General features: G+C 26.7%; 1 protein-coding gene across 15 annotated transcripts in view; it reads right to left on the reverse strand.

The window, feature by feature from the left end:
* The window catches only part of LOC122525387 (longitudinals lacking protein, isoforms N/O/W/X/Y-like), a 111,673-nt gene that overhangs the window by 57,331 nt on the left and 39,263 nt on the right, over window positions 1-15,079 (reverse strand). For 6 of the 15 annotated variants that reach the window (XM_043648154.1, XM_043648147.1, XM_043648149.1 and 3 more), the window contains exons 7-10: window positions 8,046-8,231; window positions 6,878-7,135; window positions 3,438-3,620; window positions 2,530-3,029 (exon numbers count right to left, since the gene is read on the reverse strand). The exons of 2 other annotated variants lie outside the window; for them this stretch is intronic. In XM_043648154.1, coding sequence (XP_043504089.1) covers window positions 2,569-3,029; window positions 3,438-3,620; window positions 6,878-7,135; window positions 8,046-8,231 — 1,088 coding nt within the window. In that variant the 3' untranslated portion in view covers window positions 2,530-2,568. Of the gene's footprint in view, window positions 1-2,526; window positions 3,030-3,437; window positions 3,621-4,820; window positions 5,225-6,877; window positions 7,136-8,045; window positions 8,232-15,079 lie in introns of those variants that run through there. 7 more of the 15 variants (XM_043648155.1, XM_043648153.1, XM_043648157.1 and 4 more) reach the window with 7 other exon arrangements.

Raw genomic sequence — 15,079 nt, forward strand, 5'->3', positions numbered from 1 at the left:
TCTTACCCATTAGGAATGACAAGAGAAAACGAAAAACTAATTGAAATAACGTATCTCCCTGTTATTCCCAATGAATAAAATAGAATTAACGTTGACAACCCAATCAAAATAGATATATATCTGATGATACTTGTTTAATAGTTTATTAATTTAAATTATTTTATAGACACAACTATATAATATTATAATTAGGTATATATATTATATATATATATATATATGTATATGTAATTTTGATATATACCATTAACAGTTTTTCGAATGGTACAACAAAATGGGTATTAATTTTCTTATATTTTTTTTTCTTTTCTTATTTTCGATTTAATGTAACCAATACAGAAATAGTCAAAAAATCAGTATTGTAACTGATAAGAAGTATATGTATCATCTATAATTAATGATGACACACACGAATGATTAATATTTAACAAATGAAACTTTAATTTGTTTGTCAATAAATAATTAATTAGTTTGTAATATACAACAATTACGTCGTCTGTGTTTCCTTAAACTACTACTATGTAAAAACGTTTTCCCACATGCCGGACATTTCTGCATTTTTCCACAATCGTGTCTTATGTGAAACAACAGATTGGAATGTTTCGAATAACACGATCCACATTGTATGCAGGAATACGGTCTCGTTTTTGGTAGTTGATGACACGTTGCACGTGGGTTCCAATAACAGTTGCTTTTTTGATGAAATTTAAGACGTCCCAATAATGTGAAACCCTTTCCGCAATACTTACAATTATAATTTCTTTTTGAATCGGCTTGGCCTCGATAGATACCTGAAACAATAATTGAAAAGAAAACAAATATCGTTAGATAGATATAAAAATTTATCATTGGTATTTTGATTTCGTTGTAAATAATAATTGTTTCATCTCTGTGAAAATATATGGGAATTAATAATTTTTCTTGGGTTTTTAACAAATCTTTATTATTCGTTATCCCAATGATTATTTATTCGTAAAACATTGTTCGAGACTGTTTAAAAAGGGGGTAATAACTTTTGTATCATTTAAATAAATTTCATCCCAAATGTTCGAACATTAAAATATATATGTGTGTATGTGTGTGTGTGTGTGTGTGTGTCGATCGTTATTATTATTATTCGTTACAATCACATTGTTGGTTTTTTTAAATTACATGAAAATAATGTGTTTATTTAAAAAAAAAAAAAAGAAAAAAAATAACAAGTAAAGAACAACGTTCATTAATTGAAGATCAAGAAACAATATCTTCGATAAACTAAAGCGTCATTTTTACGCGAGTTAGTCGTAATTCTACACACATATTAAATCAATAGTTTTTCTATATACTATCGTGACAGAAGATTATTTATTATAATAGTAATATTTTTCATAGTGAAGGATAAGCAGCGTATCTTGTATCTAAAAACAAAACAAACAAAAAAATAAAAAAAAAAAAAGTAAGAAAGAATGTTGAACGAATAAGAAGAAAGAAAAATAGGAGGAGAAAAGAAAAAAAGAGGAAAAATTAATATTAAATCTTGTTTAAATGCACTTACTATAGATCAATTATTAATAATAATAATAATAAAATAATAATAATATTAATAATTATAAAGTCGAATAGTACATTCGTAGATACATAATTCACACGAAAAAATTATCCTACAATGATATACCTAAATTTAAATTATACAATAATTAATTAGGAAAATTCACCTATATAAATATATATATATATAGATAGATAGATATAATATTTAAAAAAAATACTTAAACAATAAGCAGGGTGTGTGTTCATCATTGATGCGTGTGTTCAATATTACACTGATTGGATTTTTATTTGAACAAATTTCAATTAAAACTGTGTGCTTATTATTTTGAATATATATTTTTCTACGAAGGTAAACCATTGAGAATTAATTATTTAAACACAAAATTGTTAATATAACTTTAAAACAAAATCAAATATCAATTGTTTCGATTGTTTTTTATGGCTTCTATCCATTCTTCTTACGTAACACCCTGTAAAATAGTTGATTCGTTTGAAACAACATTTGTTTTATAATATAACATCGGGAAACGTATCTTACAAATATTCTAAAAGAAAATTTATCTCTAAACAGAAATTAGCAAAATAAAGTAGTCGACAATGTACATAATAATAATAATATTAATCAATAATTATCATCCATAATATATATATATATGTATATATACGAATCGAATTATTTTTACATAATAGGACTTACGCATAGTAAAAAGAATCTATGTTATTTTGCATACATTATTATTATTATTTCTTTTTCATTTATGATTTTTTTTATTTTTTTTTTTTTTATTTTTAATCAGAGATTTCCTGTTGCGGTGTGTAATCCATCTGGTTTTTAATATTGTGGTGTATCATCTGAACAACAACAAGAACAACAACAACAACAACAATAACAACAATAAAAATGCCAAAAGAAAAAGAAAAAAAAAGGAGAAAAAAGAAATAAGATTCGAAATAAAAAAGAAAAGAATAGTAACAGAAAAAGAGAAAAAGAAAAAGAAAAAGAAAAAGAAAAAGAAAAAGATAATCCAATTGAAAAATTCAAACGGAGACTGGATCGAGAACAAGTTCACCGGTTATCGTAGCATCGATTTCAATTTGAGCAAGATCATTATTGGATACCACAGGTTTTGCCAAATCCTTGATGTGATGAAAACTATTGCAACCACGGTTTCTGTGCCTGTACAAACTCGACCTATACAAAAAGGTTTTACCACAGTCCTTGCATTTCTGGGGATTACCGCACTCGTGGCGTACGTGCCACATCAAACTGTTTTGCCTAGAATAACTGGATCCACATGCGTAACAAGAAAAACGACTATTTTTCCCTGACTTGTACAATTGCGAAACGGGATTCAAGTGACATCTGTAATATGCGTGAGCTTGCAATATACTGGCACGCGTGAAACTCTTGCCGCATGATTGACAACTGTAACAACGAGTGGCGTCTTGAGAATTTGGGGATGATTGATTATCTCGCAATAATTCTCGTGCAAATACTTCTGAAACAAAACAATCAAACAAGGTTATTCGATTTATAATCCAAAATAAATTTTGTTCAAATATAAATTAATTTTCAATTTTAACATGATCGTTAAGGCCACGAATATTTTGATAATAAATCCCCCGGGGGTGTGAAAGTAAATTTTATTAAGGTAGATTTGTAATTTTGACGATTTTAAGTATGCGATGAAATCGTAGAAAAACAAAATTTAAACAAGATATCCGAAATTGAACACATCACATATTTAGAAACGTTTATATAATTGACAACGTTAAAGAAAGAAAAAGATTGGGAGAATATGGAGGTGGGGGGAGGAGTATAGGTGTGTTTTGAACGATTGCATTGAAAAATACGAAAACAAAAATTAAACTTTTAATTATTTTGTAAATATTATAATTATACTTACGGGTACAGGTAATATCCTGTCCCGAACCAATGGCCTGTTCCAATTGCGTAGTTGTCGTAGTAGTGGTAGCATTAGTTTTTTCATTATCCAAATTCCAATCGATCTTCTCAGTATTGGACGAGGATTCTTCTTCCTCGGGTTGTTGTTGTTGTTGTTGCTGTTGTTGTTTATCATCGTTAGCTTCTGTAACAAAAATTACGTTTATTAATTTTAACACTATGCCGTCCGGTGACACAAACAAATGTATCGGACAAATGCCGGACGTCAAAGTGTTAAAATAAGATTTTTGACTAAAGGGGAAGAGAGAGAGAGAGAGATAGAGAGAGAGAGAAAGAGAGAGAGAGAGAAAAAATTGAAAAAAGACACGTGTCCAATTGATTCTCGTATGATAACTCATGCGAATCATATAGCATCAATTCTTGGCATAAAAGCTATGGATGAAAAAGAAAAATGTGTGAAAAACAAGGAAATATTAAAATGATTATTAGATAATATCAAGAAAATAATTCAAATAAAATAAAGGCTGACATATATATATGTGTATGTATATTTATAAATGAAAAATGAACAAAAATATATATTCGTTCCTCTCTTGGGGAATCTCACCGCGATCTTGGACACCTTTACTGAAAAAAAAAAAAAGATAAAAAGAAATAACAAAATAAAAGAATAATATAAGTGTTTTGTTGTCTGTGTACATGTGTGTATGTGGGTGGTTTTTATTTTTATTTTTATTTTTATTTTGGCAGTGTTTCGAATCGTTTCGAAAAACACTTGACATTTATTTTATTGAACAAATCAAAATACGTACAACAATACACGTATGATCATTAAAAAACAAAAATAAAGAAAGAAAAAAATGTGATAATCATTTCATTCTTAGGATAATAATTATAATCTTTGAGATAATATCGTTGAAGTCGATTAATCGATGATATTTATCCGACGAATTGAAAATCTTCTTTGGTCGTACGATATAAACGCAGGATGATTAGCCTAAAACAAACAAAAATATGATATTCTTGTCAGTTAAATATAATCTGTACGTAAGATAAAATATTTGAATTAAACGTCATTTTACCAAATTTCGTTCTCCCTTTTGGTTTAATTAATTTATTAGAGGTGGGGTAGGGGGAGTGGGTGGGGCCCAAAAATTAAAGAAGAAAAAAAAAGAAAATAAACAATAGAAACAAGAGTCACATTCAAATTCCATTGAAATAATTTTCATTTGATTTATTTACAATATTACTAATTGTAAGATATATTATTAAATTTAATATTACAATACATATAATATTATATATGTAAAAACGCGTGCGATTAAAATGAGATCAAGGTGACTAGATTGGATGTAATTTATAAAAAAAAAAAAAAAAAAAGAAGAAAAAATGAGATAAATTATTTCATTTTCTCTTGTTCGTTGATGACAAATGGTTTTTGTCCGTCGTGTCGACGTTTGATGTGAATTAGAACATTAGATCGGTGCCTGCTTCTGAGGGTACAATACGGACAAAGAAATCTTTGTTCAAATCCGCAAACATTACGCAAATGCGAGTACAACGAACGTTTGTTCTTATAACCGGTGCAACAATTGTTGCATACGAAATTTCTCGATCTAGTAGCGTATATATTTTTTCGAATTGTTAACGGTAATGTCGTATCCATGTTGCAACCTTTCGTCAAATGACGTTTCAAATGGGTCGGCGATGAGTATGGAATGTCGCAATGAATGCAACGATACTCGATCACGTGTACGCTGTTGTTGTTGTTGTTATAGTTGAATAATACTGAAACAGAATAAACAAATAAGAAAAATACATATATATATATATATATGTGTGTTAGTCGATAAAATATCTGATATTATTAATCTTCTCATTTATTTAACATTAATATAAATATAAATTTTTGTTAACACTTACAACAACAAAAAGTGGGAAAGCAAACGATTGTTTTTATACTTGAACAGAAAAAGAAAAAGAATTATTAAAATAACACATTCATATATATATATATATTACACATTATTGCAAAAAAAAACTAACTAACAAACACAACTTTGGGTATCGTCACATTTAAATCTACCAAGCTCGTAAAAAGGAAAGTTACTAAATATAATGAAGGAGGGAAGTAGGAGGAGAGGAAACAAACTAATCATTCATATTCGAAACTTTTTAAGCTTGCTTCGGGTGACCTGGTAAAAAAAAATATTAATTCGTACACACGAGCAAGCACCCACGCACGCACGCATGCATGCATGCATGCATACAAGCATACAAACACACACACAAATATCTCTAATCGTCGTAAAATAAATAGGAACAAATTGTGAGAAGAATTTAATAGAATTAACATTTGAGCCGATTATGTTGAAAGTGGCCTAACTCCATATAACCTTAAATTGAGATATTTAAAGGTTTGCGTTTCAATGCAATTCAAAATATACGTAAAGAATAACAATGAGTTATGTTGCTTAAATGTATCTAAAGGTGTTAAATTTACAGTTCCTATTAAAATAACGGCAATTATTAAGTGAATAATATGCATTTTCTTCCCAAGAATGGAGTTAGGCCACTTTCAAAATTAACAACCAGATTCGTTATAAAATTTGAAGGAACCGAAGTCCATTCACCATAATTTAACATGCTTCAAATTGCAAAAAGACAATACTTATTTTATTTTACATATCTTTACAACACTTTAAAAAAATAAATTATGCGATTCAAAATATTTTTTGCAAACATAAATTACAAAACAATTTTCTATTCATCAACATTTTGTGTATGTGAAAGGGATTTAAAGAAATCATGATGTTCCGGTGGTATATATCGTAATAAGTCAATTATATCCTTGAATTTTGCGGTTGTAATTTGTCTTATATTTTTATACAGTGGTGTCAATACAATATTTTCGAACTTTCTTGGTCTACCCCACGTGGTATTAAATTCAGGACTTTCAAATTTTCGTTCTCATTCATTGATGTCTTATAGAAAATCTTATTCATTTTTGACAAAACGCATCCAACATATTTTAACCAGTTTATTGGTTCTCCGTTAGAATTCTTGACCCTTTAAAAATTGCGTCTTCTAATAATTTTGTTCATACAAAATCTTTTGTCTCATTTCATGTACAATAAAGTTATTACCTTTCCGACACTTTTTGATAATATTGTAATACTCTCGGGGGATAAACAGTAAATTATTTTTTTTTAATGCCATTTCTACCACACCAAAATCTCTACTCCTAATGGAGTTAGGCCACTTTCAAAATAAACGGCTTATTTAAATAATGGATTTGAAAAAATCAATGAAGTTTATTTTTTAAATCGATAGCATATATCTCCAAACCGTAATGTACGGTTTTGATATGAATGTTTATGTTAGAACGTTGTTTGGCCCGGTAACGGCAATAAGGACATTGAAATCTAGGATTTTTATTACCACATTCGTATGTATGATGACGCCAAAGTGCAGTCTTTCGTGTATAAGTTTTCCCACAAGTTTTGCAAATATGACCCTGTCGTTGTTGTTCTTCTTCTTGCTGTTGCTGTTGTTGTTGTAGCTGCTGTTGTTGCTGTTCTTGTTGATTTTGTTGCTGATTTTGTTGATCTTCGCAATTAATAATTCTTGTATACTGGTCAACCATTGTTATGACCATAATTGCATCTCCTGTTGTCGGGCATTTTAGCCAATGTGCTGCTGCAACATCAGAACATTAAAAATGTGTAACAATAAAATCCCTGATATGCAATTTTGGAACCTTCAAAACATTCCCAACGTGTCGTTATTATTTAATTTTTTCGATACTCGTCTCACATGCATCATCGATTCTCTCTTAATATGTTTTTTCCACACCCCCCCCAATGCCCCCTAAACTGTAGCAAGTAATTAGAAAATAATAAATAAATACGACGAGAAAGAAAAATGGTTTTATATTTAATTAAAATTAATTAAGTAATCTGTGTCTCGATAATTTTCACAAAAATTGACATAAAATATTAATTATAAATATATATATATATATATAGAATATACACACGATTGAACGAAATAATTCCGAGTTGGTTAGTTATGAATAATAATGATGATGATGATGATGATGATGATGATGATGATGATGACGACGACGATGACGTATGATGATTAATTATGAATTGGAAAAACGTTCCTAAAACATTCCCAAAGTATCAGAGTTCTCTATTTTTAAATCTTATTTAAAATATACACCCAATTACATATTCTTCCTTTTTTCTACGTGAAATAAACAAAATAATGATTAATAATAATAATATATATATATTATATTATGTTTTTATCTTTTTTCGTGAATAATTTATTAATAATATAATACAATATTATGAATTTAATTTAAAAAAGAGAGGAAAGAAAAAAAAACAAAAACAAAAACAAATATATACATATTTATCAACAATTTCGTACGTTAGAATAAATACTACAATTTCAGTCGAGTTTCGTAAAAATATTAATGAACTATCATTATCATTATTATTATTATTACTATTATAATTATTATTATTATTATTATTGTTATATATATAATTATGATAATACTGTCAAAGTATTAAATGAGGATAGGTGTGCACCCTACCGATATGGTCGGCAAGGGTGTCAGGTCTGCTGTAAATTTTGCCACAGTTAGGACAAACGCACTTCAATTTAGTTGGGCCACAACCATACCTGTTGTGCCTACACAAGGACGAATGATTCTTGTAACGTTTTCCGCACTTGGTGCACGAGTAGTCTCCAAATCGGCTAGCGTTAACGTACGAATGTTCTGAAACGAAAAACAAACATAAATGGCGTCGATTGTCTTATGATCGAAACAACGCGACAAAGGGTAACACCAACCATGATTTATTTGATATATAATAGCAATTGAAATATAAATGAAAATAATTTTACGTAAGAGAAGAAATGGCCAGTCGAACGGTTGTAAACATTTGGAGCCTAATTCATTTTTGATTATTGAATAATACTTTGAAAATAAAAAATGGGAATATTCGAACGAGAAATAAAAAAAGAAAACATTATGGCTTCCTGTTTTTTTTTTCTTTTTTTTTTTTTTTTTATTTCCAGCTCGAAACTCTTCAACACACGCTTGTTATATATTGTCAATAATTTATTTATTTATTTAATTAATTATTTTTTATATGGTTTATTATTTATAAGGGAGGAAGATAGATATTTTTTTAATTACTTTATTATTTAATTTATATTTATATAGGTTTTTTTATTCAAGAGAAATATGACTAATGATTTTGATTAGGCTAATTTTGTAATTGCAGAGAATCGTTGATATTGCAATTTAATTATTGATTTAATATATGATATCTCGTTTCGAAAAAATTATTATTTTTATTACTTAACTTGATCGATATTCTAATCAAAATCTCTAATCAAGATATTTAATTAGATTATAATAAACAAAATAAAAACAAAAACCACAAAAGAAAAGAGATTCATTAAGTATATCATTTAATCTTATCTTTCTTTAATATTATTAATTTATTAATACTAATCTGAAAGATGGTCATGAAAAAGTGTGAATTAAATAAGAAAGGTACAACACAACAAAGATTGTTATAATATTATTTTGTAGATATCTTTCTTTTTTTTTCTTATTTTGTTTTTATTTAAACGACATAAAAATATACAATGTCACACGTATGAACAATTTATACAAATAATATATGTGAGTGTGTAATAAATTGTAGGTGTGTTTTTAATGACATAACAATAATAATTTAAAACGAATACATATTATTCATAATAACGTCTACTAATATAAGACGTACAAATATTATTATTATTATTACAAACGTTTATGTAATTCTACTTTCCTTTAAAAAAAAAAAAACTGAATAATTTAAAATATTTGCAATTATTTTTCTATATATGAAAAACATTATATAAATAATAATAATAATAATAATAATAATAATAATAAAAATAGTACGAATTTTTGAAACAATTTCGAATAAATTGAAATAACGATATATAACTTAAATCAATAATATAATTAATAATTAGTTATCAGTTAGTTAGATAAATTTGTTTATTTATATATATATGCAAAAAAAAAAATATAAAAAAAGAAATACATATGCAAATAAAAAATAATAGAATTATAAATAAGGGTATCAATTGTAAATATAATTGTTATGATAAATTTCGAAGCACGGAACTATGCACAAACTAACATTACATTGTTTACAACAATATCTCGATCTACGTCTTATAGAATCTTGGGCACATATGACACATCTTTTCACTTGATTTTGCTTCTTGTTCTTGTCATTATTGTGATAAGCCGGATAATGTCTGTCTGTAAGACAAAACACAATAAAATAAACAATTATTTTAATTATTTTATTAACATTAATATCACCATCGTGTGATCAAATTATTGTACTATAATATACTTACTATAATAAAAATAAAAAGAGAGAAAGAGAGAGAGAGAAAAAGAGAGGGAGAGAGAGAGAGAGAGAATTTGCAAGGATAGTTAAACAGACCACGTGCAATACGCAAATCCAAAAAATATATTTATTTTTGTAACCATATCAACAATCTATAATTTATAATTATTATTAATATATTTATCAATGTTGGCAATGATTAAAAATATAAAATAAAAAGATTTTTCAATCGTATAAAATATTCTAACAAAATTTTCATGAAACATTTTGGATTTTTATTGACTTTGGACTGAATAATCTTCGTTGGACGCATATATGCGTCTTATAGTCCATGCATTGATAATCCATTCTTTGTTCTGCATTTATGTGCCTACAATCAACGTCGATGTTATCTTACTGAACGCATATATGCGTTCACAGTTAAAAACCAACAGGGTCTTCTTCTCGCTAGCCGCATATATGCGCTCATAATAGTTAAAGGGTTAATAATAATAATAAAAAAAAAAAAATTAAAATTAGGAACAAAATATAGAAAATATTTCTGTCACTTTTCTTGTTAAATGGAAAATAATTAATTGTTCAATACAATCATTGGAATGTAACCTAAATATTATTAATTAATTTTTAACTATGAAAAAAAAAACCAACATAGGTAACATCAATAATTTCAATAATGCAATTGAATAACTAAATTAAATTAATTTTTACTTTTTTTTTTTTATGTTCGTTACCTTGTGCAAAATAAAAAACAAAATTAGGTGCATAAATTATTATTTACCATTAATTTCATGCGCACATTTTTATATTGACAAATATAAAAGATCGTTTTATTTTTGAAAAATGATCTTGTTACTCGTTGAAACAACATGTTTCTACTTATTAAACTATTACAATAAATGTAATCCGTTTAAATTACGTTTTTAATATACAGGGTGGTGGTACAAACGAACGGAACATGAACATTTTGATGAACACCAAAAAGAAAAAAAACAAAAGAAAAAATGAAAAAGAAAGAAATAAACTCTATATCATTTAATAAAAAAAAACAAAAATTGTATTCTACATAATCGATTTGATTTTTAAATCAAAATGATCATCCATTAATCGTTTGTACCGTATCACCAATGATAATACAGGACACCCTGTATACATATATATATATATTTTTTTTTTAAATATATTCATAAATTTATATATAAATTTGTTTGTTTAAAATTATAGGAATAAGTTACAAAATTCTTATCATACTAATTAATAATAGGAATTACAAGTTCATTTGGCGTTTTCTTTTTTTCTTTTTTCTTTTGCGGAAGGAAAAAAATATTTGGCAGTTAAAGTTGTACGGAACGCCCCATTTATATATATATATATACACATATATATGTGTGTGTATGTTAATATTACTCGCGTTCGAAGTATGTGTATATAAAAAAATATATGTTTATATATTAATAAATTTCGCTAAGTGTGCAACAACACGCTAATGCACTTTCTAAACACGTTCTAATCTCTTCCTTCTATCTCTCCGTACTATTACAAAAAATTTTATTTCCCTATTTTTAATATTATCAGTATCCTTAACATTAACAATTATTATACGATTATTATTATTATTATTATTATTATTAATAATGTTATTTTAATAAAATTATTCAAAAGTGTTAAATATAAAATTTAGACGAGAAACAAAACATATTGTTTTACGATTGATGAGAATTAATTTTTTTTTCTTTCTTTTTCTTTTTTTATATCTTTTTTTTTCTTTAAATTGCTAAATATCACATCAACAATATTCTCCTTAAATTAACAACAACAAAATCAAGAAGAAAAATAAGAAGAAGAAGAAAAAGAAGAAGAAAAAAAAATATAACATAGAATAAAGATTAACTATATTAATCATAAACATAAATTATTATGTCCGTGTTTGTGTGTGTGTGTGTACTAATAATGAGTTAAAAATTTTAAATTATAATATTAATAATTTTCAATTATTATTTTTTTGTGTTTGTTAACTTACAAAGGAAATTTTTCTACACGTTATATGCACACGTGTGCATACAGGTACACACATACATACACATACATACATAAAACACTCATACACGCGTACACGCACGCACACACGAATGACGCAAGGCTCCTTTGGTGTTCCTTTGGATATCAAAGTTACAAAAGAATAACAAAAAAAAAAAGTGAGAATAAAAAATAAAATAATCACGAGAAGAATAGAACAATAATTTCAATAATATAACCAACGCTATAATTAATATAATTATAATTATTTAAGAAAAAAAAAAGTTAATATTAATTACGAACGAAATTGAAATGGATGACAGGACAATCTTTCCATTTGTTAACTGTAAATATTATACAGTTCTCAAAAAATACAATAAAACTAAAACAAAAAAAACAACACAAAAAGAATAATTATTTAATTCGAAATTAAGCATAAAATTGTGTCAATTTAATATAACTAAATAATTTATAATAATTGTCCTGTGTGTATATAATATATATATATATTACTTTTAACAATAATTATTATCTTAACAATATTAATGAGGATAATAATGATGAATATGACGATGATAAAAATGATGATATGTAATGATAATAACGATGATGAAAGTGAAGATGAAAATGTTAAATGATAACGATGATGAACCAAGTGGTGGTGGTGGTGGTGGTGAACTTGGTGGTGGTGAACTTGATGGTGGTGAACTTGATGGTGGTGAATTTGATGGTGGTGAATTGCTTGTGGGTGAATTTGATGGTGGTGGTAATGACGATAAAATATAAAACCCTGACGAGATAATAAGAATGGTGGTGTTGGTGTGGTGGTGGTGGTGGTGGTGGTGAACTTGGTGGTGGTGGTAATGACGATAAAATATAAAACCCTGACGAGATAATAAGAATGGTGGTGGTGTTGGTGGTGGTGGTGGTAGGAAGGATCGGCTATTTGGTCAAGAAACCACCATGGATGTTAAGAATGTGTTGTTTGAGATGATCCGGCCTGCAGAAGTACTTGCCACAAAGTGTACAGGTGAAAGTATACCTGGATCCAAGGCCACCGCATTCATACCTGGAGTGTCGCGTAAGGGATGAACGCGACCTGTATCCACGACCACACATGACACATTGAAATCTGTGCTCACCACCACTGGGAACACCACCCTCGTTGGCGGGGTGAGCTGCAAGCATACAGGGAGGCTCTTTTACATGTGGGTTTTCTTTTCTTTTTCCTTTTCATCCCTTTTATATACTTTCATTTATTTATTTCTTTTTTATATTCGTTTCATATAATTTTATTTTTAATGTGTTCGTGTATGTATGTATGTATGTGTGTGTGTTTAAATCGAAACGGAAATGAAAGAGAGAGAAAAAGATAGGATGGAAGGTTTTACTTTCCTTTTTTTTTTTATCTTTTTTGTTAGAATTATTTTTAATTATATTAATTTAGAAATAAGTTACAGCAGAGATAAATGAGAAGAATAAGTATGTATATGCATGTATGTATTTATTTATAGATTTATATATATAATTATGCGCATAACAAACGTGATCGATAAATCGTACTTACACAAATGAAAAAGAGAGAGAAAGAGTAAAAAAAAGAGAAAGAGAGAGAGAGAGAGAGAGAAAAAAATGGACGATGAAAACGCGAGAAGTGAGTTTTTATTATAAAAAAAAAAAAGCTCGAGCCAAAAGCGTCTGGACGATAACACGAAATTAAATTAAAAACTGCGCAGGAAGAAGTTGTCGTTCCATTTCTATGTGTATTTCGTTCATATTTTATTACTATTATTTTTATAATAATTTTAAACAAAATATATATTTGAAGGAACAATCTCATGAAGAAACAAATTAAATCCAAATTAATTGAAATATTATATTTTATTCAAAATGAATGAAGGTAACAAAATTGAAACCCCATTTGTTGATATATTGCTATTATTGAATTTTTATTTATTATTATATCGTATGGCAATTAAAATTATTAAATAATAGAAAACATGTTTCGAAAACATTTGAAATTAAAGTAATTTTATATTACTTTAGTTATATTCAGGTTTCGAAATAAACGTATAATCTTCCAACGCAGTTTCTGGTTATTGAAATAAAAAAAAAAGAGCCTTTGTTATTTTTATAAATATATATATAATTAAATGTGTTTGTGGGTGTGTGTGTGTTTGTGTAGAAATATATATATATATTTGTAGGTATATACATGCTACTATTCCAATATGACAAGTACATAATTATCAATGATTAATTTGTGTATCGATTAATTTCTTTTTTTTATGGTTGTATTTTTGTACCGCTTAGAAATTAATTAGATTAACCCAACGTAAAATATGCCTCCTTGTATAGTGTAGCACCCATAAGTTAAAAATTAAAAAATGAATAATTTATAGGAAAAAAAAAAGATACACACATCCATTCCATATAATCACGTTGTTTTTATTATTATTATTATTATCATTATTATTATGATTATACATATAGAAATAGTAAAAAGGGTTATGTAATTATTACTATTATTATTATTATTATTATCTGATTATTATTATTAATATTATTATTCTGTTCATGATTTATTATGATTGATAATTCTACAAAAAGAAAAAAACGTAACATTCATTCGATATTATAAAAATTCATGAATAATAATGATTATAATTATTTATTGTATTATTTTTATTGTTTAACGAGCAACAAGCTTTTTTTTTCCTAATTTTACGAGAAAGCACGTTTTATATCTTTCTCTTTTATTTTTATTTTTATCCAAAATCATGCAATAATTCTTTTAACGATATATAATTCTTAAATAATTTTACTTTAGTATAGCAATAATGAATAATTATTAAAAGCATTACGTCAAAGCCTTGGAATATTTAAATTTTGGGTGATCCATTTTCTAACTCGATTGTATGCTAATTATCAATGTTAGAATAATATATGCGAAAATCAAGTTCTATGATTATAAATGAGTATCATTTTACCATATACACTATTATTATTATTATTATTATTATTATTATTATTATTATTATTATTATTATTATTTGAATTCTTACATTCTTCTTTAATAAATTTCGATTGAGAAAATTCTACTCAATAATTTAAGGGGAAAATAAAGAATAATAATAAAGGGACTTATACGTGGGTGGGTTGAAAATGTTTGAGCTTAATATTTATAAGT

Source organism: Polistes fuscatus, unplaced genomic scaffold, assembly GCF_010416935.1.
Source record: "Polistes fuscatus isolate 324 unplaced genomic scaffold, CU_Pfus_HIC Scaffold9, whole genome shotgun sequence".
Classification (NCBI taxonomy): Eukaryota; Metazoa; Arthropoda; class Insecta; order Hymenoptera; family Vespidae; genus Polistes; species Polistes fuscatus.